The sequence below is a fragment of the Alternaria conjuncta genome, assembly GCF_024043145.1.
Source record: "Alternaria conjuncta strain BMP 0040 chromosome Unknown scaffold_7, whole genome shotgun sequence".
Taxonomy (NCBI): domain Eukaryota; kingdom Fungi; phylum Ascomycota; class Dothideomycetes; order Pleosporales; family Pleosporaceae; genus Alternaria; species Alternaria conjuncta.
The window spans coordinates 83038-109083 of NW_026250096.1; the positions used below are offsets into that span (position 1 = coordinate 83038).

The 26046-nt window shown below is 52.8% G+C and overlaps 8 protein-coding genes across 8 annotated transcripts; 2 read left to right on the plus strand and 6 right to left on the minus strand.

The window, feature by feature from the left end:
- Positions 1 to 487: 487 nt before the first annotated feature.
- Positions 488 to 1068, minus strand: J4E85_005113 (uncharacterized protein; the record flags this gene model as incomplete). Its single annotated transcript, XM_051469363.1, has 2 exons — positions 488 to 958; positions 1012 to 1068. 2 exons carry the CDS (start codon positions 1066 to 1068, stop codon positions 488 to 490), a joined length of 528 nt encoding a protein of 175 aa, XP_051326194.1.
- A 2004-nt stretch (positions 1069 to 3072) lies between these two features.
- On the plus strand, positions 3073 to 4106 carry J4E85_005114 (uncharacterized protein; the record flags this gene model as incomplete). Its single annotated transcript, XM_051469364.1, has 3 exons — positions 3073 to 3404; positions 3868 to 3899; positions 3961 to 4106. The coding sequence occupies 3 exons, from the start codon at positions 3073 to 3075 to the stop codon at positions 4104 to 4106; spliced, it is 510 nt and encodes a 169-aa protein (XP_051326195.1).
- An 860-nt stretch (positions 4107 to 4966) lies between these two features.
- Positions 4967 to 6403, minus strand: J4E85_005115 (uncharacterized protein; the record flags this gene model as incomplete). The annotated part of the gene is made up of 4 exons (XM_051469365.1): positions 4967 to 5713; positions 5767 to 5973; positions 6032 to 6251; positions 6306 to 6403. 4 exons carry the CDS (start codon positions 6401 to 6403, stop codon positions 4967 to 4969), a joined length of 1272 nt encoding a protein of 423 aa, XP_051326196.1.
- A 1232-nt stretch (positions 6404 to 7635) lies between these two features.
- On the plus strand, positions 7636 to 9578 carry J4E85_005116 (uncharacterized protein; the record flags this gene model as incomplete). The annotated part of the gene is made up of 4 exons (XM_051469366.1): positions 7636 to 8151; positions 8202 to 8999; positions 9056 to 9502; positions 9552 to 9578. 4 exons carry the CDS (start codon positions 7636 to 7638, stop codon positions 9576 to 9578), a joined length of 1788 nt encoding a protein of 595 aa, XP_051326197.1.
- A 3422-nt stretch (positions 9579 to 13000) lies between these two features.
- On the minus strand, positions 13001 to 16063 carry J4E85_005117 (uncharacterized protein; the record flags this gene model as incomplete). The annotated part of the gene is made up of 1 exon (XM_051469367.1): positions 13001 to 16063. The coding sequence occupies one exon, from the start codon at positions 16061 to 16063 to the stop codon at positions 13001 to 13003; it is 3063 nt and encodes a 1020-aa protein (XP_051326198.1).
- Positions 16064 to 18919: 2856 nt separating this feature from the next.
- Positions 18920 to 20064, minus strand: J4E85_005118 (uncharacterized protein; the record flags this gene model as incomplete). Its single annotated transcript, XM_051469368.1, has 2 exons — positions 18920 to 19132; positions 19528 to 20064. 2 exons carry the CDS (start codon positions 20062 to 20064, stop codon positions 18920 to 18922), a joined length of 750 nt encoding a protein of 249 aa, XP_051326199.1.
- Positions 20065 to 20643: 579 nt separating this feature from the next.
- J4E85_005119 (uncharacterized protein) lies at positions 20644 to 21294 on the minus strand (the record flags this gene model as incomplete). The annotated part of the gene is made up of 2 exons (XM_051469369.1): positions 20644 to 20766; positions 20923 to 21294. The coding sequence occupies 2 exons, from the start codon at positions 21292 to 21294 to the stop codon at positions 20644 to 20646; spliced, it is 495 nt and encodes a 164-aa protein (XP_051326200.1).
- A 2554-nt stretch (positions 21295 to 23848) lies between these two features.
- On the minus strand, positions 23849 to 24718 carry J4E85_005120 (uncharacterized protein; the record flags this gene model as incomplete). Its single annotated transcript, XM_051469370.1, has 1 exon — positions 23849 to 24718. The coding sequence occupies one exon, from the start codon at positions 24716 to 24718 to the stop codon at positions 23849 to 23851; it is 870 nt and encodes a 289-aa protein (XP_051326201.1).
- Between the last annotated feature and the right edge of the window lie 1328 nt (positions 24719 to 26046).

Genomic DNA, 26046 nt, shown 5'->3' on the forward strand with positions numbered 1-26046 from the left:
ATCAGATACGGCCCAGCAACCTCAGCAATGATGTAGCGTTGTGTTAAGTTTACTGATCATGCATCTTCAGGGAACCTAGGTACCTGGATACTCTACAAGACATCAGAGATTGAACGTCAACAGACGACCATCGTTCACGTCCCTGATTTGAGCCATTCGCAAGTACCTTTGATGATCGGATAATTGCGAAGGGCCAACGACTTCGACATATTCCATACATTTGGACTGTCTCAGTACAATGCATTCCAGAATGTCCAGCACGTTGCGCTCTCATGTAAGATAACGGCACATCGTCTAAATAGGAGATTGTGTGTTTTCAAATCAGACGCCTCAGTTTCACACTCGAGCAAACCCGTGTAAGAATACCGTAAAGACTTTGTATCGAATCGTTGAGCAGCAAGCAATATTCCACAGGCGCCAGGGAGCTTCCGAGCTAGCGTTTCCCGGTAGATCCATCCTGCTACTTTTGTCACAACCTTTGCTTACGTTATTGCACAATATCCTTGGCTACTCCGACATAGCCAGATCCATTCTCGATCCATGTATTCTTCCAGATCTGCACCAGCTCTTGCGAAAGTCTTGTCATGTCGAGGTTCCTCTCACTTGAACTCGCTAGTACCTTCCAGCCTTGCTCGTGTTCTGCGCTCACATCATCGATCATGTATGTGTACTTGTCGAAATTGTCGGAGCCCGCAATGAGCATGTCATTCACACCATTGGCGAACCCGAATGTAGCGAGAACTTGGTTGTAGCTGACCCAAGCGGCGTCTGTCATGGGAATGCTGACCTTGTAAACGATATTGGGAAGGATGCCATCGCGTTCGACAACAGTGTGTAACGAGTCGGCCATGTAACCGTCGATGAAACAATACAGTTTTTCCCGGTCATCCTCACAAAAATGGGCCCCTGCTCCGCGAATCATGCGGAGGGGGGCAATGAGAACAAGACGTTCCCTTGCCTTGGAAGCAGTCAGTCGCGCAACTCAAGCAAGAAAAGGACTTTAAAGCTTACATCAGGACCAGGTGTAACCGTACGGCACAGTGAATCGGATTCAGGTCTGGGCTTCATCTCGTATGCAGGCGTCGCAAGAGGCGTCGAAGTGTAGAGTGGCGTTATGCTGTGAAGAGGCGAAGGCGAAGACAGCCCCGCAAGAGAGGCATGCGAATTTGATCTACCAGGAGGCGTGTCTCTGCCACCTACGGTATGGCCAGGGATGTGATAGTCGAAGGGTGACCGGTATGATCCCTTCTCCCATCCATGCTTTGGCGCACCGGGCGGGATCAAGGCAGCCCGCCGAATCGAGTTGGCGACTTCAGATGCAACCGAACCTACAGCGGTTGTATGTTCTGGACGAAGAGAAAGGGAGGGCCTCCGCGTGTGTACGAGGTTGCGCGCGTCGGCCAGCCGGTTGCCAAAGTCGACGTCTGCAAAACGCGTATAGTTGCGGTTCTCCACCAGTCGCGGAATTGTCGGTGAGGACGCTGATGGGGAAGTAGAATTTATGCGAGGGGGGACCGACATGCTTTCCTGGTTGCTGATGGCGGAGAGTGATTGCAACGCGTGTTTCGACTTCAATTTGATGGTAAGGAGCTGGAGCAGAAGCGAAAGGGGAAGCGAACACTCTAGAAACACGCTCTCAACTCGCTAAGAGGAAGCAGCCAAGCCTGTGACTGTTTGTGGTGACAAATACAAAGCTCCAGTGAAGGTGTAGCGCCATTCATTGAACCTTCAATATGTGTTCTGCTTTGGGAGAGGCGACATGATCGATCTAGTTGCACGAGAAAATATCGATGGATTCCGTTGTCACTACAATTTGTTAATGATATTCAGATTGTGGTCCGTGTTGTTTACCTAGGTAGTCACTAGCACTAGCGAAGAGGACTCGACACCCGTGCTGCTATATCCAGTATAGTCTGTAGAAGCCAACTAACATAGTCCCAGTGTGAAATTTGGTATTCAGCCACCGAATGCGAAAGCTTCCCTTCGCCTTTAGAAGAGAGAACTCAGATTCGATCGCAACTTGATGTCTATACTGCTTCCTAGACCATGCACTGGCGTCATATCAAATGGCGGGCACCATGGCAAAAGCGCCATCTGTCGGTACTAGAGACTTTCAGGGCCGAAGAAGCAGCGAAGGAAAGCGCTGTTGTTGTTCGCAGAATTCGGGACGGGAATATTGAGGTATGTCCTGAGTGTTTTGATAGAGTCTAGAACATTTGTTTCTCTAACGCTAGCCAGTATGTCACTTGCGGCCGTCTTGAAGACCAAGCAAGCATTTGGAATCGTTGCAAACGCTCACTACGCTACCTCCAGAATAGGCCGCGGCGGGTTTCATCTCAACAGTACTTTGAGCATGACTCAGGCTCAGTGAAGAGCGGTGGAGAGACTGTGACAATGACCGTAAGAGCAGACGCGCACAACGAGGAAACACAAGAGTCTGGCAGTGAGCCCTGGGAGGGCGACTATACTAGCCTTCTAGCCGAGTATGGTATACGATAGTTGCCCCATAGTTTCCTGATGGCTCCTCCGCCTTTATTGCGTCTTATATCATACCCAGGTAGTCATGTACACCACCACATTCTGTACTAGATAGACAATGCAAGATTCATGTAGCTACCAAAAGCACGCTTTGTCACTATGCTATTTGGATAATGTCTCTGCCGGTGTTGTCAGATAGGAAAAGCGATATGATAACGCGGCGAATCCCATCTGGGTACCCCCAAAGCAGCGACGAAGACAAGATCAACTACACCAGCATAAGTAGCTAGGAAATGGGAAACAATTTCGCATTCGAGTATAGATCTTCCAGTACTCCAATCACGTACGACCCTAATCTGATAGTATCAATGCTTGACCGTAATGAAATTGAATCCGGGCCTGTCTCGTTTTAGCAGCCGTACCGCTCATAGATGACGTATACTTTCCCTGGCCAAGACATTTCCCACCTCTGGATGTGGCCTCTGAAGTAAAGCTCTCATCTATCCCGCTCCTTGAACCGTCGACTCAGCTCGTAGAGCCTTTACAGCCGTCTTTAGCCACTCTCTCGCTCAACTCGCGCGTCCTGCCTACGAGATGGACTCGCGGCTACCACACCCTCGCCAAATTCAAGCACAGCTCCAGGCACTCGGCGACGAAATCCAGAGCATCCGCGAAGAACACGATGGCCACATTGTCGGGCTAAGCCAGCGTCTGCAACAAGCTGAGAACCGCCAGCGACAACTCCTACATCAGCTCCAAATTGCTACGAACCGCTTTCCTGGACCGCCTGGCAGTAGTCACAGTGGTTACTCGAGTTCGACTGCCAACCAAGATAATCCTCTCCCTCTCTCGGAGTCTCTTATCGGTACTGGTCGCATCACAACACCTCCACGAGCACATACCGGTGGCGCCACGAGTAACGACAGGTATGATCGTACCCGCTTCTTATCATCAGGGGAGGCTTCTTCTAGACACAACAGCTATTCTAGTCGCCCATCCCCTGTTCAATCGGTGGATGCGAATGCTACACCACGCGCACAACACGCTGCTCCCCCACTGAACCCAGTCCGCCCTCAGCAGCCAGTCATTGGTAGTAAAGACAACGCAGCTTATCTTCCTATGGTCATGGAGAATATCATGTCCGAGCACCGCCGCCACAAACGTGAGGGCACCTTGAGATCTTGGTGAGATGCTCTCTGAGCGAGCGCTCATGAATGAGTGATAGTGGCTAATGCATATCAGTGGATTCGTTTTTCCAGAAGGGCGGACCAACGATGTCAAATGCTCTCAAGACTCTTTCCATATACCCTGCTTTCGTGCCAACCACTTCTACTATTGCCGACAACACATGCGTGTCATCCCTGGTGGGAAGACGGTTTGTAGCCATAGGAACAAGCAGGACTGCTTGGTGGTGATATTTGGTACGTTGTCCAAACATGGCTCTTGTGCTCATACGTCAAGACTATTAGTAATCATCCACAGAAGATCACGATGACTGGGACCTGATCGTGGATGCTGCACTCGCGGCAGGCAACCTTGGCAACAAAGGAGTGGATGTCGAGGATCTGAAAGAGGCTCTCTTCCCTCCTCAGAACTACTCTGATCGATACATGAGCGCCCCTGGCTGATTTGGAAGAAGATAAAGTACCCGGTGGTATGGGAAGGGCTTTAGGGCGAGGAAGGGCAGAGAAACAGTTGCAGCGGTGGATCAGCTCTTCGCGTAATCCGTGTCATTTTCCGATTCAATCCCCTTATGACCCTATCTGAGCAACTACATCGAGCGTAGTGTTGCATACAGCCTGAATGCGCACCTAGAGACAAACATTGAGCGTATCGAGTGTCTTTCGCGGCACGGCCTCGGTGTCTTGGAGATGTTCATGTCTAAGGCAAGGTTCGGCGTTGTGTGCCGTTGGCGATATTTCAGTTGTGCCTCCGGGGCCATTGATCCCACGTAAATCATGGATACAGAGTGTGGCGACGTTGGGAAGGTTTGCTGAGCCATGCTTGGTGTCGTTAAGATTGTAGGTTACCACGCACGCTGTGGTCCATGTTTCGTTTTTTGGCAACGCCAACACGCAAGAAGAATACCTACGCACGGCTGCGTGACGCAACCCACGTAAGTGTTATTGTTCAACGGTCGGACAAAGCGCGCTCACATTTGGACGAAGTCGCCCATGCCCAGCTGAGAGTACCTAGGTAGACGAGAAGCGCGCGTCTTTGACACGCGCTAATGACGCTTGGGCCTTGTCGCATGATTTGTCATCACTCAACAAAATATCAAAGGGGGCCGGGGTGCACAGAAGAATTTGCTCCACATTGCAAGCTGCATGCAGACGCGCCTTGAATTCTTCTGCCAAGCGATCAACTATCGCTTCAGTACGCGACAAACCATGTGTATTAGACCACGCTCTCATGTCCCCCGTTCTCCCGACCTCGGGAACTGGAGGTCATCTTTTCCGCTGCAGCTCCCTCCCTCCACTACACTCCCTCAACCGAAGGTCGAGTTCAGTGGCCCGAACTTGATGTTGCTGTAGACAACAGTGGCATCAGCATGTTGGCTCTCAATGTCTGCCGGCACACCGCTCGTCGTCTCGCATTCTCCCCTGCCGGTACCTAGATCCGTGTCTGGATTCTTGTCTGTGGGATACGTAGAGTCAAGCCAAAGCATGTTGCTGTAATGGTCATCCCACAGGCTCATGACGAGGACCATGCCGTTTGCGAGAGCCTTTGCCATGTTCGCCATACCGCCCTTGTCTTTGAACGTGTATGTATCGTGGAACGCAGCTTTCTGTTCGTCGCAAAACTTTGTTGTGATGGAGTTCCCGTCTACGCCAGGAATAGTAGATGCAGGCTGCGCAATAGTCTTGCCGTTCTGGACATAGAAACGCTTGATCTCCATAGCGTCCCCGGTACCGACAAATTGTGTGACCACGGTGAACTTCTTTGAAGTGTCTACCGTCTTGCCCTTGCCATAGAAGTCTTTGACACCCATGCGGTAGCTGTTGAAGTCACAGCCGTCAGGATCGCAAACCCCGGCATAACGGTCGGCCGAATAGGTACCTCCGCAACCGTCGCCGTCACAACGAGACTGCTCGATTGTGGAGCACGAGTGTGGGGTGACGGCTGTGCTGACAGCGTTCGCTTCCCAGATGTCCATCTCTGCGCAGCACGAACCATGGCCCCCAACCCCTGCATTCGCATCGTTGGAGGATGGCTGCCAACCTTCGACATTTCCCTGCAGCATTCTGAGTAGCTGAAAACCAATTCTTGGAACCGAGCGTGACTTACCTCGCCGTTGATGAACTTCAAATCCCGTGGGCACTGGGCGTCGCAGTACCCTGTGCCGTATTTGGCGCCAGCCTTGTTCGTCGAGAATTTCTTCAATCCGCCATCTGCATCCATTGAAACAAAGTACAAAGCGCCATTGAACCCGCATGGCAGGTTCGACACGTCCACATCGAACGTGAACTCTTGGTTGCCGGTAAACTTAAACATCTGTTCAAATCCACGGATCAGTTGAGACACTGTTTGTACCTACGAGAACGTTACTTACCTCGTAAGTCGTATCATCCTTCATGAGGTACGTCCGAGAACCGATGTTTGTGGAGTAGGAACCCTTCGTGATGAACTTCAACTTCAGGGAGTTACTGCCCGCGGTGATGCCGTATGTGCCACTGTAGTCTGCGCCGTCAACGGCACAGTTGGCCGCACATGCCTTATTGTCTGGGCAGGCAGTTGCGTTCCACTCGTTACCTGTGTAACAGTTGTCATAGCTAGTCTTGTGTTAGCAGCTGAGTCAACCCAACAGACTGTGCCTATGCCATTACCCTCCTTTGACATGAAGCCATCGCCAATTGGCGTCGATGACAATTTTACCGTTCTTGGTTGTGCAGCTACCCTTGGCGGTGCAAGACTGCCATGTCATTCCTGGATGGGTTTCGGTTTGCTGAGTACCAACAAGCTGTGCGTGAACGACGTGGTAAAGCCACGCGGCAATGACGAAGTAGTGATACATGCCCAGATGGTGAGCAGTACAGGCTTTGGGGTTTCAGTAGTATCGTGGGCGAAGACTGACAAAGGGTTGAATCAAGATCATGGCAAGTGCATCGGCAGGCGTCTCTTATGTCCCATTTCGCGGAGCCGTCTAATTACCCTTGGGCGTATGTACTCTATGTTCGATCTTTCAATCAATGTGTCAATGAATGCTAAACCACGCCCCAACTGCTGCAATTGGTGTTCAAAGCCTTTTCTCGCATACCGATAATGCGCGCCCCCTACATGCCATGTCGAGATTCATCTCACTGGAGGCTAGAACATGACCGACCACAGACGCGGACAGCTTATGAGATGAATTGACTGCTTAGTGCGACGCGGACACCCGTAGGTCTACAGGGCAATCTCCACGCAATGTAGGAATCATTAGACATCGTCATCGCAGCCAGAAGGTCACTCGGACAGGCGATGTGATGCAACAACCCTTTTGTTCGGCTGTCTACCCGGCTAAGCATACCAAGCATCTTGAAGCTCACTGCCATGAGCTGGGCGCTGAGCACTATTAACTGGGTATTTCAATCCCAAGTCAAGAGCAGCTCCTGCACAGATGCATGCGCCTCAGACCCGGTCCCGTAATACCCTGTTAAACTACGATTAGAATGCGTCTTAGGTCTTCGATGGGTCGTGCTGTCACTGCACAGCGGAGAGTTCAACTGCCGAAGAAGATATGAAGGCAAGCCAAGCTGATCATCAATTATATGAAAAACAAGTACCGAAGAGGGGTAGATTGACGATACTGTTGATACCACGAGACTGGAAATGAGACATGACCAGCATTCCCCGCATTGGCACAAAGAGGACCCGATGAGTGCGTCGAAATGCCGGCGATTCCATTTATTAATCGTCAGCACTGGTGACGCTACACTATCGACAGGATGGGTGAATGCTACCTACCTAGGTAGCTGGAGGTATGGCGGCCTGAGCGTACCTGGGGACGCAATGGTTCCAAGGTTAACTGGGTCTGTTGCATCTCCGTCTTATATCCGAGTCTGTGCGCTCCAACCCATTGCCTCATCTCCACCTGATCTCCGCCTTGTCCGACCTCCAGCTGTTTCGCCATTGTCAACGCGCATCGCAGTCCCTAGTTGCCATCCGTCATATGCCATGTCCGCTCCCGGCGCCGAGTGGATTAGCGACAGGTCTCGCGAGGAATCCCCAGAAGGTCACGATGGCTTGTCGCAGCGACGCACGAGCAAGAAGCGCAAAGTGTTGTCGTGCTACGCTTGTCGCAACCGCAAGATGAAGTGTGATCGCGTCTTCCCAGTATGTGGCCGATGTCAGAAAAACGACAGAGGTCACGAGTGTACATATGACCCCCGGCTACTTCAAGAGTCCCACCGTGACAGGGGCGCTGCGTCTCTTGCGCTTACAGAGCTGCCAGTCGAGAGCGAGCCCTCCTCGGACGCATCGAATGCATTACAACGAAAACTCAAAACACAAGAGAGACGAATTGCCATTCTGGAACAGAAACTCATCAATCGAAATGGCGGTGGTAATCCCCCGCAATATGGGGAGTTTGTGCCCCATGAACCCAAGATCACAGAGGAAATCATGTTCAGAGGAAAGGGTTTCAGATCCCAGTTCAACGGCGCAACGAGTATCATGAGCATGATCTCCACGGTACAGTCCCAAGCCTGACGTCAACGTGATAGAAACTGACCACCACTAAGTATCACGAGCTACAAGCTTTTACGCGAGAGGCTTTGACCGTCGATCACTCCATCATGCGTGTCAAAACCGACTTCAAAGCCTTTCGCGATCAGAGGAAGAAGTCTGCGAAGAGGCAGGCCACTAGATGCTCTGACATCGACTCTGAAATACTCGCTATCCTTCCGGAGAAGAGCATAGTTGATACGCAGGCGGCTCTCTACTTCCAAACGTGGGAAACAAGTTATAGAATCCTGCACGGGCCGTCGTTCTGGGAGGATTATCGAGGTTACTGGGAATCATATCGGGACGGAAAGGGACCGGTGAGCTTCGCCGTCTTGCTCGTCTTGCTCGTCGCAGCCACGAAGTGCCTTAACCCGAAAGATGATGTGTTTGTTGGTGACACGACTGCCGACAGGCAAGCGGCTCACGAGCTTATTAATTTATGCGACAGCTGGATCGCTGATCAGCCGCGCAAGCGGGTTACTTTAGCTTTGTTCCAGCTACAGTGCCTGTCGTTACTCGCGAAGCGTGTCAATTGCGTGCGCCTGAAGCAAGACTGGGTCGCATCGGGTGACCTACTGCGACTCTCCCTTGCATCTGGTCTACACCGTGATCCCTCTCTGCTCGGACATGGTACGATGACAGCTTTCGATGAGCAAATGAGGAAGCGTCTGTGGATTACCGTCATGGAGCTGGAGCTCCAGTCGTCCGTTGAGAGTGGCATTCAATCTTCGCTCTCCGGACTATACTGGGACTCGCCTATCCCTGATAATCTTGGCGATGAATCCTTTTCGCCAGATATGCAGCACATGCCGGCGGTATGTAGAAACGAACCTCGGAAGAAAGCGTTCCCTGTGAGACTGACACCGTGCAGTCCGACGAGAACTTCACATCAGCTTCGTACCTCATCGCAACTACAAAGTCACTTCCACTCCGTATCCATTTGACGCAAGTGTTAAACACCCCTTCCAGTGCTCTCGATTACGACGACGTGCTGCACTACGATGCACGGATCCGCTCTGCATTGGCCGCACTACCCGTCTGGAACGATGATCGCGCACTCGTACCTTCCGCACTCCTCCAGTTGCAGTTGCGACAGTATCTCTTATTGGTGCACAAGGCCTACGCCAGACTAGCCTGCACAGACAATCGCTACTTATACTCGTTCACAACTTGTGTAGAAACGTGCAGCTCTTTGGTCACCACGCACGATCGCCTGCTATCAAGAGGCGTTCTAGCGCTGAACAACTTCCGCAACGACGTCATCAGAGCTGGTCTGACACTTTCGCAGATTGTCTACCACAACTGCACTCTTCGAAAAGTTAAATCGTCCCGTACCCCTGCAACTGATTCTACGAATCACAGTGCAGACCATCACACTCATTTTGCAGACCTGAGTAGGCCACGGCGCTTGGCAGCCTCCGATACATGTCTAGACCTGTATCTCACGGCACTACCGCAGGAGTCGTTCCTTGCAAGAACACTATGTATATCTTCGATGGACATCCTAGAGCGAACGAGACAGATATTTGAGATCAAGGTCTTCCGGCTTGGTACAGGATACATGGAATGCTGGCTGTAAGTTCTTGTGTCAACAATTCACAGCAAGAATTCGCTGATTTTGGTTCTCGTATGCACAGCATGTCTGCTGCAGTAGGCATGCTACCTCCTCCATCACCTGCTACATCCATAGCCTACATCAACAACATTAACGATGACGTACTTTCAAGATGTCACAAAACGCTCGACTGGTTTACCTCGTTGGCTTTCAGAGTACTAGCTCTACAACAAGATCCCCTGAGTCGCTTGGCGTCTTCCCTTCGCAGTACCATGAGTACTAGGGAAGAGATCGTCTCGACGTCAATGACCGCTGAGAGTACACCTACCACGTCACTAGATGGGGTTTGCGTAGAAGCCAACACAAGTAATAGTACGAAAGAAACGTATGGACCATTCGATTCACTACAGGACATACAGTCAGATATGAGCGGCTGGTCATTTCCTGACTTCTGGGCGTTTGACCTTGGCGGAGACTTCTGATCTTCATACATGCAATGACTTCAGATAGACACCGCAGCTATAACTACGTCTTCGCACATGCTAGCAGGTGTATATCATCAAACACATTGCATCGCCCTAGCTCCTACTACCCCATGCTATTCCGGCGCCGTGACTCTTCGAAGTGTGCCTGTTTTCTACTCCACACATACTACAGTAGTTCTTTTTTTTTTAGGTTATGTAGAGTCTCTTCACAGGTTCTCCTATTAAGTCGTGCTTTTCGACAGTACTCCATTATCATCTTTAAGAGGTATAATGAGCAGTTACTTAAGACGCTGACAATGCCATCTAGCATTGCCATTATTAAAGGAAGCTATATAGTTGCATGTTAGAGAGCTTTGTTACGTCGTACTAACAACAACTAGTGCGACGAGCGGGATAGAGCTATATCTACCGAAAAGACACAAGCTTATTAAGGCGCACTACCACGAAGATTTTGAAGCATACAAATATTTAAAACGCCTAGACAGACTTATGTAGGGTTATCAGAGCTTGCTTTGTTATTTCCGTAGGCATTAGTCTCGTTTTAGAGCGCATGGGAATCAGCTTTCTACGCGTCACTGTGTTCACTATTTGTTGGTTAAGACCCTATCATTTGGTTCACTCACTAATGTCGCCCTAGTAATATAAATACAGGGCTTCCTCTATCTTATATAGAACAATCACGCTGTACATCTCTTCTTGCTCTATACCATGTGCAGTTCTGCGCTGCGTTTATTTTGACAATTTTTCCACGACTGGGGTCAATTAGCCTTTCTGGTTTCAACAAGCCTTTGGGAAGGGAGTTCTTGTCGGGAAGCGCAGACAATCAAGAACAAATAGTACATACGTAGACGGTGGAGGGCAGTCACTGCTACATGCTTTTAAACTACGCAAAGACTGTGAAGTCGAAGGGGACAGTTCTTGTTTCGAACTATGTCGGACTTTTTTAATGGTGTGCAATTCCGTATCAGGACAAAATGACATGTAACAACCTAAGCGTTCTGCACTACATCCTAGAGAATCTTATCTAACCCTGCCACGAAGGCACAGTAATCGGCTCGACACATATCATCTAAATGTGCGTTCTGGGTTCCTGTTTCGTCCAGAGCGTTCTCGTCTTGTCTAGATGCCCGCACGTCTTTGTAGTTGCAGATTTCTGTCTTGTGCCGGGCAGGTACCTGGAGGCGCCCAATGACTGCGCGTGTACTTCGAGCTTCTATCTTTTCTGTTTTCTCGCGCAGAACAAAGTAAGACCCTGATCGTTCGAACAGAAGATCTTCTATTTTCATCCCATTCGGTGGAGGTGTCGGCGGCCAAAGCACAATGTTCGGCACATCTGAACGGTCAAATTTCTCGATCAGTATCTTGTATGGCAGCGGCTTTGAGGCTTGATTACCCTTCCGACCATGGCCGTATTTTCGCACAAGGTGCGGCACAAGATCATCACCTGGTAGACTTGCCGTCTTTTTCTGGCCTCGTTTTGAGATCAAGTCCTTGAATGACTTCATTTTTTTCGACGGTCTTGTAGGTAGTAGTACTGCAAGCTTGAACAAGAGAACTTCGGCGAGGCAATTTAATACTGTTGGTGATGTGTTGCTGTTACAGAACAGTGTGATGCATTAGTGCATGCGCAACGTTAGCAAACACTTTGGAGCCTTCTCACAATGCTAGTCGTGAAATTGGAAGTAGCAGCGCTCCAAATTATACACTCAAACTTATTCTGGATTGAATTTGAGTCCCAATCTTTTGCCATATGCAAGGAGACGCGGAAGCAAAAGACGTGGGTTGAATAGAGTGCATGCCGGTTTAGTCCAAGTGTTGGTCTTGGGACACTGTAAAGATGAGGTTTATTGCCATCACTCGCAAGACATGTACAAGACTACTGGCCCCAGACGTCCGCTTACAAAGTTTATCATCACTTCCAAATTACTTGTGTACGCCTGTTTCATTATGCGCGTCCTTGAGACCCGTGCAATCGGTACAGTTGGAGCAACTATCGCCGTCAGTCTTTCCGTCTATCGCATTGCTTCATACGCAGAATGCGCCACTTACTTTGTGCAGTCGTTGCAATCTACACAATTGCTACAGTCTTCACAATTATCACATCCGGTACAGTTGTGGCAGCTGCTACTATCATTGCAGTCGGTGCAATTTCGACACCCCGTGCAGTCTATATTCTGGTTAGCAAATGCTCGAAGTCTGTCAAAACTTCCAAGAGTGGCGAGTGTACGAATGCAAAAGTAGCCTGACCTTTGCAATCCGTGCAGTTCTGGCCTGAATGTGAGGGGGAAAAGTCAGTGTTGTTCTTCTCGAGACATGGTTTCAAACCTACAATCCTCGCAACCTGTACAGTTGGTATTGTTACGGTTACCATTGTTTTCGTCGCTGGATACGCGAAGCGATGACTGACGACAGCCCATATTTAACGTACGTGATGGGCGAAACGACGATTGCGTGTGCAGGTAACAGGATTCCGAATGTGAATGCAGGCAAAGTGGACATGTATGTATCAGTTTTCATGGTGGGGAAAATGAGACGGCAAGAGTATGCAGCCACGACGTCATTTCTGACGCACCTGGAACAAGTGTTGGCGAGCCCGAACACAGGTATCGATCCGAACAAGGCAGGCTAGAAGTGCATAATCATGATAGACACATGTAAGCTTGGCGGAACTTGGACTAGACGTCTGCGTCCATCTTCCAACAAGTCTTTCTACCCAAGAAATCACAGTCGATATAGTGTATAGCTGCTGTGGATTGTATATAAGAAAAAACAATATTTAGCTAACATTGCTGCTGTAACCTAGAACTTCTACAGCTACATTAAGAGTGGTGCTAACCAACCACAACGCGACTAAACTCCACCCAATTCTCTTGTCCATTCGCCACTTGCGCAAAGGCACTGCAAGGAGAAGTCCAGCTAGCGTCACGAGCAGAGTGCCTCCGGAAATGACCAAGGTGGTACTCACGGCAATGTGGTAAGGTCTGAAATGAACCGACTGGTCTGGGTGCTTCTCATGGCGGTGCTCGCCCTTGGTGATGATCATGTAACATCCACTGAGGCCTACGCCGAGCAGGATATTAAGCATTGGGCCACCGAAGCAGGCTGAAAGTGCCATGATAGGAAACCCGAGCCGCGCAACAGTGATGTCGGCGACAAGATCACCAAGCGAATTGCCAACTGCGAAGATGGTCAAGCCGAGAATCGCGTCGGACATGTTGAGAATAACGCCCAAGGTACGCAAAACACCGACAACTTCATTGGCAATAGTGCTAATCCATGCAATGGCAACGGCAAATCCAAGAAAGCACAACGCGGGCCGCCAATTGGGTGCTTGATTCGAGGCAGTGGTCAAGAGGAGGAAGACAAGAAGGCAGAGTGAGACAAGCATGCTGTAAAGCGAGTGGCGAAGCAACACAACTGGGTTGTCGGGTTCGACATTTACCCAGACGACTAGTACCAAGAAAAAGGGCGCCGTAAAGATCTGGACGATCACCAGCCAGCGGTTCCATTGCGCTGGCCCGATGGATGTTGAGGTTGCCGGGAGCTGCTCGGGCGATTGCGCTACGTTGTCGGAACTTGTTATGTACACTTGCGGTGGTTGGCTGGTGGTGGTGCTGAAGGATCCACCGTCCAGCTGTCGAGGAAGGCTCGTAGATGATTTCGAGTTCGACAGGCCCGAAATGGTGGGGTCGTCTCGTGGCAAGACAAGGGATACACTGGGAGTTTGCGATCTCATGCTTGCATCACCGGGTGTAGCTGCGTGTGGCATACCGAGATCCAGGGAAAGCTGGGCATGGCCTCCGTCGTTCTCGTCTTTTTGCGGCTCGACCACCGGAAGCGTTATAGTAAGCAGGAATACAGGCAGACTTGCGACTAGCCCCAAAAGCTTATCGAAAACGTTCTTGTCACGCCAGTTGGTCAAAGTGGGAAAGAGGGTAGCAACCAGACTATGCGGGGTCGGTAGGAGTGCCGAGGGCCACCACGTGGGAACTTTTGTTGGTTCGAGCTGCCCAAAGGAATCTCGTGGGAAGTAGGTAGATTCGAGTGACACACTTGGCGAAGGCGGACGTAGACTCTGAGGTCTGGAAGTGGACTGTGCTGACCAAGGGTAATCGGTGTAAGGCGGGAATGGTATGGGTGGGGAAGTCGCATCTGGTACGGCCAGCTTCAGACTAGGCTGTTCGCGGCTATGGCCGGAGTTTGATGCCGGGCTTGATCGTAGATTCGGCGAAGGCAGGACTACACGAAGGGGCGCTCCATCCTCGGCACCTGGAGGCGCCAAATTGTTGGGTGAAAGCAGCCTATCTCTCGGTGCCGTAGGACTCGGGGCTCTAGAAGAGCGGGAGACTGGCGAAGATAACGAGATAGTTGGTGAGGGCGGCGCTTCCAACAATCCGTTGCGCTCGCGGGGAGTGGCAGACGCAAGTGTTATGTCAGGCACGCATTGTCCTTGCAGGGTGCTTGGCTGTAGTTGGACATTGTCAATGTCATTGGTGGAGACAGCTCGCGCTCGGTTGCCTAGACTCTGCTGGATCTCGAGATTCGGTCGGCTCAGGTGGGGTGAGGTGGAGATGTTGGAGGCGGAAGAAGGCAGGTCGAATGGAGGCCGAGTCGCTGGACCTGTAGTCTGTCCGATGTAGGATTGCTGCTGGGCAGTAGTGTAGGTAGGGTCGTCGGAATACCGTCGCAGGCTGATTGGCATAGACTGGATGTTGCGCGACTTTTGCAGTGAGGAAAGCACGGCTCGGAACTCCAAAGCTCCTACTAAACTGGGTCGGATCGGGGTATGGGTGTTGCGCCGCGACACGCTTGGGCGGTTGACGCGCATATTGTTGGTCAACTCGCCCATCCAGCGCTCACGTTCCTCCTCGTTGTCATCGTCATGTATCGTATTGTCGCCTCCTGCGCGTTCGAGCATGGAAAAGTCGTCAGCGGAGGCGCCGTACGCAGGGGTCGCAGAAGCAGCGCTGATTTCGTCGTCGTGGTACTCTGGAAACTCCTCCTCTTCACCGCCGGGTGTTACGTAGTGGCTCCTAATAGCGGCTGCTCGCGCGCGTCGGGCTTTCCGTAGGTTGAGCCACCAGTGCCAGGCCACAACAAAGGCGACGTAGAAGATGTAGAAGGCCACCATGCTAACGGACTCCCACAGGTGGAGTTTGCCGTCGACAATGAAGCCCATGCTAAAGGCAGCAGCAACAAGAAAGAAGCCGACGTCACGGACAAAGCTTTTGCGCGCAACCTGGAAGGGGCGGATCAGGGCCATGGAGCCCGAGACGACAGCGGTGATGAAGCAGGCAGCACCGATAAGCTCGCCGACAGCCAGACTGGCAGCGTGGGTGCGGAAGGCGGCAAAGGTGGAGAAGACATCGGGGCTGCCGTTGCCAAAGGCGAGCAGGGTCACGCCGGCCAGGCTCTCGCTCATGCCCAGCATGCGCGCTATGGTGTTGAGGTTGATGCAGAAGAAGTCGCTTGCGGCAATGCCAATGGTGCTGAAGAGGAGGGCGAGCCAGAGCGTCAGCAGGACAAAAGCGACGGGCTTCGCGTGTGGGAGGCGGCAGTAGTAGAGGGCGAGGTAGGACATGACGCCAGCCTCCTCATCGGGGCAGTTTGCGCGCACAAAGTCGCATTGGTCCAGCGCATGGTGGACGAGGCGGCACTCGGCGTCCTTGGTCGAGACGGCCCCCCTCGTGTGCAGAGCACGCCCGGCTGGGGCTTGCGACCGGGCCCATGCCAGCAGCGAAATGAGGGATATGGCGAGGATGGTGAGGGCGAAGGGGCGCGCCGAGTAGCGGGGGCGGCGCAACCGCTGGGCGTGGGCGAGGATGGTCAGGTCGTCCATGGGCGAGGCATGTTGGTTGAGGAGTCGAGGAGAAGACGGGTTTTAGACGGTGCGAGGCGTGAAGGCACAGCGGGCGACGAGCCAGCGGAGGGCGGTGCGTGAAGCGTTTGGGCTAGCTAGTCCGGGGAAATGCCGCCACTGCGCTAGCGCGTGGCGGTGCTGCCGCTGCCTGTCTGGTGATAGCGGCGGGGCAACTGTGGCGCCCAAACAAACAACAGCAACATGGCATCGACGCCAGAACCGCTGTTGCAGCACCACACCCATCGCCCAACATGGCGCGCTCCACCAAGTATACCACGGCCGCCTCGCCCCAGAAGACGCCTGTCAGGTAGGCCCCAACGCTCCGCGCGGGCGCATTGCTAGGCTAACCCGTCGCCCGCAGAGTGCCGCTCAACGACGACCGCCAGGAAAAGGCCGCCCGCCGCCATGCGCACCAACAGGCCCAGCGCGACTCGATGCGCGCCTCGACTACGACTGCGACTCCCGGACGCCGCCGCGTGTCGCTTGCCGCCGCCCACGACACGCCACGCACCCCGTCGCAAGATGGCGACGACATGCCCGATGTTACTGGCACAGCTGTTACACCGGGCACCCACATTATGCCCCTGCTGGCCAACTTCGAGGAATGGATGAAGATGGCGACGGACAACGTAGGCATGCGCACGCCCGTCGTCGCTGCTCCAAGCTAACGCCCCGCTCAGAAAATCAACGCGAACAACTCGTGGAACTTCGCCCTCATCGACTACTTCCACGAAATGTCCCTGCTCAAAGAGGGCGACGGCGTCAACTTCCAGAAGGCTAGCTGCACGCTAGACGGCTGCGTCAAGATCTACACCAGCAGAGTCGACAGCGTTGCGACCGACACGGGCAAGCTGCTCAGCGGACTCGCCGAGAATGTGGGCAAGAAGCGGAGAGGACACGGCGACGATGCCGATGGGAGCGACGAGGACGAGGGCGACGGCGAGGAGGCTGAAGCCGGAGAGCATGGCCAGAAGAAGCGCAAGAAGAGGGCTGCTCGCTCTGCAGAAGCCACGCTCGCGTCGTCCTTTGCCCAACTGCAGAACAAGAAGATGGAGCTCGAGTTCTCGGTTGATCCGCTCTTCAAAAAAGCCTCGGCCGACTTTGACGAGGGCGGGGCCAAAGGACTCCTTCTTAACCACCTGGCTATAGACGGGAGCGGCAGGATTGTCTTCGACAGCAGCGATGACGCCAACGATGCCGCCACCCAAGATTCACTCTCCACTCATGACCATCAACTGGCCCCCGACGCCATCGATGTTGACATATCCGGCCTGACTGCCAAGTACTTCCACGATCTTTCCCAGCTCGACCGGCAAGACGTGTGTCCGTCGATGAAGACGTTCGATCTCGGCGATGTGAATGGCTCTATGGACCTTCCCTTCCTCAAGGCTGCTGACAACTCCTCCGGTGAAGACGGAGCCAAGCACGGAGACGACAACGCAGGCAGCCAATCAGGTCTTTTTCTCGGCGACGATAACCCCATGGAATTTGACGACGATCATGACCTGAATATGGGCGGGTTTGATCTGCCTCCAGAGACGGGCTTTGGCGAAGGCGGGGAGATCTGGGCTCGTGAGGCTATCCAGCATCCACAAGCTCGCATCCACACCATGGACCTGAATGGCGACGAGAACACAGACAGTGCCGACGCTCAGTATGGCGTGTCCATGATGCACGGCCGCGACCAAGAACAAGAGAACATCCTTAGCTATTTTGACCAAGCTCTTAAGAAGAGCTGGGCAGGGCCTGAGCATTGGCGCATCTCACGCGTCAAGCATTCCGCAAAGACAGCACCGGCGACGAAACGGAAGGAAAGGGAGCCATTCGAGATCGACTTCACAGCTCCAATGACGCAGACACTAGCAGATGTGCTCTACACGCCTGCGACATCCAACTCCGCGATATCTCTACCCAAAGCACAATGGAAGTCCAGGTCGCGCAACCTTCTCCCAGACGACAAGCACTTCAACTCCAAACAGCTGCTGCGTCTTTTCCTTAAACCCAAGGCGCGTATGGGCTCACGCAAGGGAGGACGCCGTGCACATGCACTCCATGGAGATTCAGCACGCGTGGACGAAGCATACTGGGCTCACCAGGGTCAAGAAGGCGACGGTGACGATGCACAGGGAAACTACGACGCCGACTTTTTCCAGGATGATGGTCTCCAGATACCTAGTGGCCCTCTCGACGATGACGATGTGTTTGCAGATGCGCGCGATCACTTCTCGCCGCCGCCTGACGCACCTGAAGCTACACTACCACTCGACGGCATGCAACCGGGTTCGCAGACCGACGCATTCGGTGCTCAGCTAGTGACGCAAAGCCGACGATTTCGGCCTGAATACGTCCAGTACGCAAGGGTCGCAAAGAAGGTGGACGTGAAAAGACTAAAGGACGAACTCTGGCGGGGTATCGGGTTCGATGGCGTAAGTTGTATCTAGCCGTCTTCATCTGACTCGCAAGCTCACAACCATCAGATTTCTGCGCCTCCTCAGCCCAATGTTGCCGACGATCCAGCAAACAAGGCCGTGGATGGTTCGTTGACCTTTACTGACGTTGTCAACAGCCTACAGGCCGTTTACCCAAAACAAACCCTGGCTGATATCTCCACAAGCTACTGCTTTATTTGTTTGTTGCATCTGGCCAACGAACAAGGCCTGGTCATCGAAAATCAGGAAACCTTTGAAAATTTGACGATTCGGAAAGACTTCACGGCGGACTTGGACGTTGGAGGATCGTGAGGAGATTTTGGATAGCTTGCATGAATTGTGTAATAATACAAAGAGAAAGGGAACTATTCTGCCCACAAATCCTTTCCATCACTGGTGTCGCAACTTACTCCATCTCTTCGGCCTTCCTCCTCGCGGCCTCCGCAGCTTCAAGCGCATCTCGCAGGCGCAATGCGTAATCTCTCGTCTTGGTCACCCGGTGGCGAAGTATGCTGGGGGGTTTCTCGCGAATCTTTTTGTCGTGAATCTTTTTGTCGTGAATCTTTTTGTCGCGAATCTTTTTGTCGCGAATCCACTTCTTCCACCCCATCAGCTTCTGCTGTAATTTGATCAATCGCCGCACACGCTCTGGGCAATTGTCCGGACAGCTCCGATGTCCTAGGCAACGAAACCCATAGCCAGGTGTACCTAGGTTGTCGCCGCAACGGCACCGCTCGTTGCCCTCACACAGCTGTCTAGCCAAATTCTCGAGATGAAGCTCGATGACGAGATGAGATGGGCGGACGCAGTGGCTGTGTCCGCACAGGTGTGATATATCCCAACGAAGATAGCCCGGACGAGCATGGTTCATAGTGCAGTATTGCACGAAATCCCCATACCCGCAAACAATCATCGAGAACACCTTGTAAGCTATATCCACATCATCCACATCGGTCTGGTAGAAATGCAAAGTTAGTATAGTTTCGTCATTTACATTGAAAATGAAGTACTTACTGTAACGTGCTTCATAGGGTATTCTTTTGAGCGAAAGCCAAACGGATAATCATAGCATGCCGTCTCATTTGCAACCCAGCACCCGCCATTTACCTCGGTAAAGTTGTCCTCGAGATAGGACCACGCCTTATCCTCCATCCACAGGTGCGTCTCGCTGTGCATAGCGACCCATTTCAACGCCTGGTACTGTCGCGTCTCACATGGTGACAGCTTTGGGAAGAGATGCGCATGCTTCGTGCCAAAGTCGCTCGGTGCTCGATGCAAATGTCGCATCTCCTTGGCCCGGTCGGGCCGCTCGAACACAGGCTCGAAACTGATGTGGTTGAACTTCGCGTCGATGAGATATCTCTCCAGCCACACGTGTTTCTCTTTGACCTTTGACAGACGCTTTACCAACTTCTTGACTTGTTCAATCACCTTGGATGGCAACATCCCAAAGCGAAGTAAGGGCAGGTTGTCGAGTGTGGGTTTTCCCCCGGCCATGCCCTCGCCCTCGGGAATATGAGGTCCTCGGAGGGACTTTGGGGGGCCAGGCATGGCTGACGTGTTCGGCAATAAGATTGAGGTTGAAGTGATAAGTGGTGACGCAGAAAAATACGAATCAAGAGGGAACTGGCTTTCATTGATCGTACGTGGCCGGACACGCGTTATATATCATGGCTGCTTACCTACACAATGCGTCACGCCGCCATGCTAATATCGGCCCTTCAGGAACTTACCGTGCGTCGGACTGTGATAGCCAAGCCACACAGGTTCCAGCACTGCAGCATTGGCAGGGGACGGGATGTTCTCGGCTAGCAAGTCTCTCCTGAAGCTATCCGTGCTTGGGCTACTGCTTGGAGGCAACATGCAATTGGCTTCAACATTCCACGCCAACCTAGGAAAAAACTGAACAGCCTGGAGCCTACGTTGACGTTAGGTCACCTACTTTGCAAAGATTTGGGTCAATGTAGTCTGCAGACCTGTTCAGTTTTTTTCTTGTATGAGGTGATTCAGTAAGGGATTGCCTTCGGTGCGGCTGCGAACGATATTGATTCTAATGCAGAGTAGATCAACAACAAGGTAACGATACATGCGGTGTTTCAGACATATCAGTGGCGTGCGTGCGTGCCTCCACTACTCCACTATCTCTGCATAGTCGAACTTGTCAGGCCGGTGGCCATCTCGCTTCAACTGCCGCTCCACCTCTTTCAAACGCTCCGGGCAGAACTCAGGACATTCCTCGTGGCCGAAGCATTTCTGGCCGCGTCCGCGTGCATGGGTACAGCCATGGCCAGAGCATCGCGATCGTCGCAAGTTGACTTGATGTGAGTCAAGCACCAGGTGGGACGGCCGATAACAATGCGAGTGACCGCAAAGATGTGACACTTCGAACTGCTGGGGCACATCTCCCACTATCGTCGTGAACTTGAGCGCCCACCTGAAGCCCATGACATTCATAGCAAGGTGGGTGTATGCTACCTCGCCTTTCAGCTTCTCGTTGAGACATTTGCGATCGACGTGGTATACGCGGTACGCGTTGGCAGCACTCCCGAACGGGCGTTCCAAAGTCGGCGTTCCTTTCGCAACCCAACACCCTTTAGGACCCACAACTTCAGTATCTCGCGTAAGCACTTCCCAGCACTCTGGGTCTCTAATGCGCCTCGAGATCCTAAACCTTGGCGAGCCGAGTCGGTACTTGTGCTTGGTCACCAGGCCCTGGTATCGCTTCTGATTCTTTTGCTTTTGTGGCGCTATGATTCGCTCCTCCAGCAATCGGTTGGGCATGACGGTGGCCTTTCGTGGAATACGGACATGGAGCATGCGCTGTACATGGAGTGCAGGGGTGTTGTGGACTATTGGCACGTTGTCTACGGCGGGAGAATGCACCTGTGGTACATCGCGTCGGCTACCATGACTTTGGACTGAATCGTTGACAGGTTGAGAAGCCAAGCTGTGTCGTGCATGGCTGTTTGGGATTGGACTTGATCCAGATCCAGATCCGGATCTGGTGGTTGGTGCCATTGTCTGCAGGCAAACCTTGAAATATTGATTGAAAGTAAGAGACGTAAATGGAAAGGCAATGAGAGCCTGCCTTTGCTGTATACTGTTGGCATCAGGATATATACGCAAAGTCAACTCTCCAAATATCATATGGCTGGAGGAGAGGGTACGAGAAGACAGGTATCATCAGCATTTCAGAACTGGTTGCGAGTTGTAGCATGATGCATGGTAACTCAAGACCGCGATGACTTTGGCGCCGCCGAATGAGATGTTCGAAAGCGAGATGCACTCGGGATGGGGCGCTGTGGAGCATCTCGAGACGCAGCTCACGAGAAGACTGATAGCCAGCGGGCAACGCACTGGGAGTTGGTGACCCACCAGCTCGTGGGCAGCCTTGGAAATTACCACTACGATCGGCTGCTGGCTCTTCTCGTTTGTCCGGCACCAGTCGCCGTCCTTCTCCGTCTACATGGCCTGATGTGGCACAGGCGTGGTATTGCAGCACCTGCAAGCGACAGATCGTGTTCGGCGACAGTGACAATGTTCCGTCGCTAATCCTTGCACGCCCGACAAGACAATCGTCTCACCATGTCTCGTCGAGGCTGATACTCCAGGTCGCAAACATCTTACCACCTGGGCAAGCTGGAATGCGCTCACTACCGCTTTGGCTGCGCGTGGAATCCATGGGTGTAGTTGAGCTCCAGATCAGCAGTGTCAAGACAGTCAAGTGGCTTCTTTCCTCGCTCGATGGAGTTGGCATTCCTAAACGCGCACCGCACCGTCGAGTTCATCTCCGCGTCTCCAAATTGCTGACGCCCAAACCGTTAGCGCTTCGCGTGGAGGCCGAGGTTCTTGCGCGCCAAGTCATGGCACGTTCCGCAGCCTGCAGGTAGGCCGCAGATCCTCCTGCACCGTTGAACGGAACTAACAGCTGGCCGGGAAGTGAAACCTACGCTATGCTCGAACCCGCAGCCGTTTGTTCAACTCGGCGCATAATCGGCTAGGCTGGCGTCCTACTCGAGCCTCGCAATACTTATCCGTGGTGAGTGACGATACGTCATAAGAGGTGCCGTTCATCCGTGTGGGCCTGGCACTCGTTTTTGGCCACTGTCAGTACAGTTCCCCCCTCTGGTTCGGGTGCCTAGCGTCTATGGGGTGTACGGATCTTACAAAGAGAGTCCGAACAACACCAGGCACCCTGACTTGGGGGGGGGACTGTACGCAGCTGTCAAACTCATAGGGGTAAAGGCAGAGCAGCCCGTGCGACCCCTGCCTGATAGGACGTGCGAAAGTGCAAATGAAGGATGAGTACATAGGAGTACATTGCACAACTGGAAGCTTGCATGTAGTGACATGACGCATCGCGCGATATGTCAGCATGGCAATTTCCTTGCTCGCGAAAGCGGAGCGAGCGTGCACCGTGTTTCTGCTTTGGCGCGCAATGGTGCCAACAGGCGCCCAGGCGATGACATAGGCCCTCCTCACGTGAGTCAAGCACTACGGACCAAAAGCCCTAAACAGAAACCCGGAGGTGACATGATATCGGACCCATCGAGCCAGTCACATCTTGGACATTGAATCCACAGCTTGAGTGATCTTCTGGTAGGACGGGTCGATGTCGAGGAGGCTCTCGACGACGCGAGTGCACTTTGCTCGGCGGGCTACCTCAACCATCGACGTGACCACCCCTTCCCGCCCTGTGTCTGAAGTGGCCTCGCTTGAAAGAACCGGGCGCGTGCTGCGTTGCGAATGCCTTGATAACACGACATTGCCGCGTCTGAACAGGCAGTCTCGCTGATTTTGGCTTGCGAAGACTGGAACAAAGAAATAATGGAGACACTCAGGCACAGTGGCAGTAGATGCTGGTGTTCATTGGAGACGAGCGTGAAATCAACAAGGCGAGACGCTGCTATTCAGCAAACAAGCAAACAAATCGATCGGCTGCACGTGTGGAGACGCACATATTCATCATCCATCAATCGCATGCGTGGGTAACTTCGGCACAATTCCCAGCATATTATTCAGTAAGAAATGCACTGCGGGGTCGGAGTTGTGTGTCGACGCCAGGAGCCAAATGAGATGAGCTCATCATCAAAATACTACCGTTTGGTAAAGTTGCGCAGACCACGTCCTCGAGGACAAAGGCCAATGTCAGAATATGCAGGTAGTTCGGGGCTCAGATATGTCGTGTCATGAGGAAAGCCATGAGTCTACTATCAAGATAGACGCGGTTGCCTCTGGCTGAGAACACCACTAGTACATAGCCAGACAATGTCATAGCCCGTTTTCATGGCAAAGATATCTTGAAGACATCCATACCCCCTGATGGTAACAAAACTCATCCCAACTGGCTCTCGGCGATCGACACGAACACGCCTTCTATTTCACCCATCTTGAGTGTCGCAAAGGGATTCGAATCGCTTGACCTGCGCTTGACTCCCGCAACGACGTTCTTCGCGACAAGCCCAGACGGTGGAGTAACCGCCCGGGGTCGGTAAGAACTGCCATTCTTCATGAAGTCGGCATGTTCGATGGCTGCCGCCTCTTCCGCTGTCATCTGCTCGCCGGCAACGTCATCGTCTCCAGCTTCGTCTGGAATACGGACAGGCTTCCGTGCGTCGTACATTTCGCCGTCTGGGGTGTGTAACAGAAACTTGGTCTGCTTGGCTTTCCCTTCTTCGAGACGCTTGTGCAATTTATCGACCCGCTGTCTTTCAGCCTTCCTCTCCGTCTTCGTTTTGGGGTTTTCGATTCTCTTGCCCTTTGCCACTACGCTTTTCACTGTCCTGACCCTCTGCCGGGGCTGCCAGTCATGCGAGTCCTTGGCCTTCAGCGCTTGATAGTCGGCCTTGACGTCGTCGGGTATCTTGACCTTCCGCTGCTCGAGCAAACCCCAGAGGCGCTCGAGCATCTGGCGCGTTGCGGGCAACTCATCACGTAGTTCCTTGAGAGCATCTTCTTGAACAGATTGTGTCTGTCTGTCGACGCGGTTCTTACGAATCCCATTGCGGGCTTGTTGAAGGTCGCGCCGAAGAAAGGCGTTGATGCGACAGACGCGGTATCCTTCCGATGCGACCTCGGCTGCGTCTGCGCCACCTTGGAGACAATTTCTGATTCGCGCGATGTCGCTATTTTCTTCGAGTGCTAGCTGTGTGCCCTTCGTTTTTGATGGCCGATTCGCAGTGGCGGGGTCTTGCGGGATGGCCATGTTCGTAGGTAAGAGAGGGTTCGATTTGTAGTCGAATATATTCAGGTACGCAAATGTGTTCAGCCAACGTGCAATTGTGATTGTGGGGACATTAGATCTGGAATAGAAATTCGAAAAGTATGGAGCAATCGTTGCTTCCTTTGACCAAGATAACAAGCGCGTGCGGACTATAGTAAAGGAAGCGGGACAATTCCACGGTCACCGCGACCTTCCGCCGGTCTTTCACTTTGACGTCATGACGGCTGTATCGCCAAAACAGCAGCATCAGGCAGCAGCGAACATTTTTACGTACACCGCAACAGGTTGCCTGAGGAGGGTGCAGGCCATGTCTACGGAACAATACAGCGTTCAACATGAGTTCGTCGAGCACAACACCGCCAGGCCAAGCGCCTGCATCTATCACCCCATCCGCTAATGCAGGAACCAAGAATTATGCCGGTGCTTCGGTAGTGTGCTCAGCTGACGATGCCCGGGTCCCAATTGTACGTCGCTTCTCATGTACTTGAGCTGGTTTGACCACGAAGCCAGCTCACGCATGCCTGTTGCAAAGTACAGCTTGCGTAGCAGCTCTGATAGCCGCCTAATCTCGCGGGAGATGTAGTAAGATTCAGGGCCATGTTGGTCGAAACCACGCTTGTAGTGGTAGTGGATGTCCTGGTAAGCTTCCAGGACGTGGTCAAAGTAGGGTGGTGCCATCATCCCCAGCTCAAACAGACCTTCCTCTAGACTTGGCTGTAGATGGTCAGACGGGCGCGGTGAAGGGTCAGGTGGCCAGCGTGTAGCGTACAATCTTGTCATGAGAGACACAAAACTCGCAACATGGCCCTACTGCGAGCTCTGAAAATGCCCATCGAGGAACGCGCGACCTTCGAGACGATCGTCGACTGGTATAGCGGTACGGATAAGCCTCTGGGAAGAAGTCCAAGCCATGTGACCACGACGGATATGTTGGGTATGGCATTTCGCGCTCTTCTGTTGGCGATGCCCCGCACCGCGCGGTTGGCTCGGGAGGGGTGATGCGGGAACTGTGGAAAGGGAGAGATGGCCATTGATGTGCACTGGGTGTGAGGCCTTTATGCTACCAGGTTTCCCGATTGCCCACGTCGTACGCTTAGTACCAGCCCTGCTTCTTGCACCACCCGTAGGACCGTGGAGTGCCAAGAGCACCCCAATGGTACCACGCAAACGCAGTGGCAGTGGAGCGGTGGCGACCATATTCTGCGCGTCTTTCCGGGATCACTAGATGTGCACCAGACATTAAACGGGGGTGATGTCGTTGGAGAGCGCCATGAGGCGCAGGGGTTCTTAGCAAACAAGTCGACAGAATC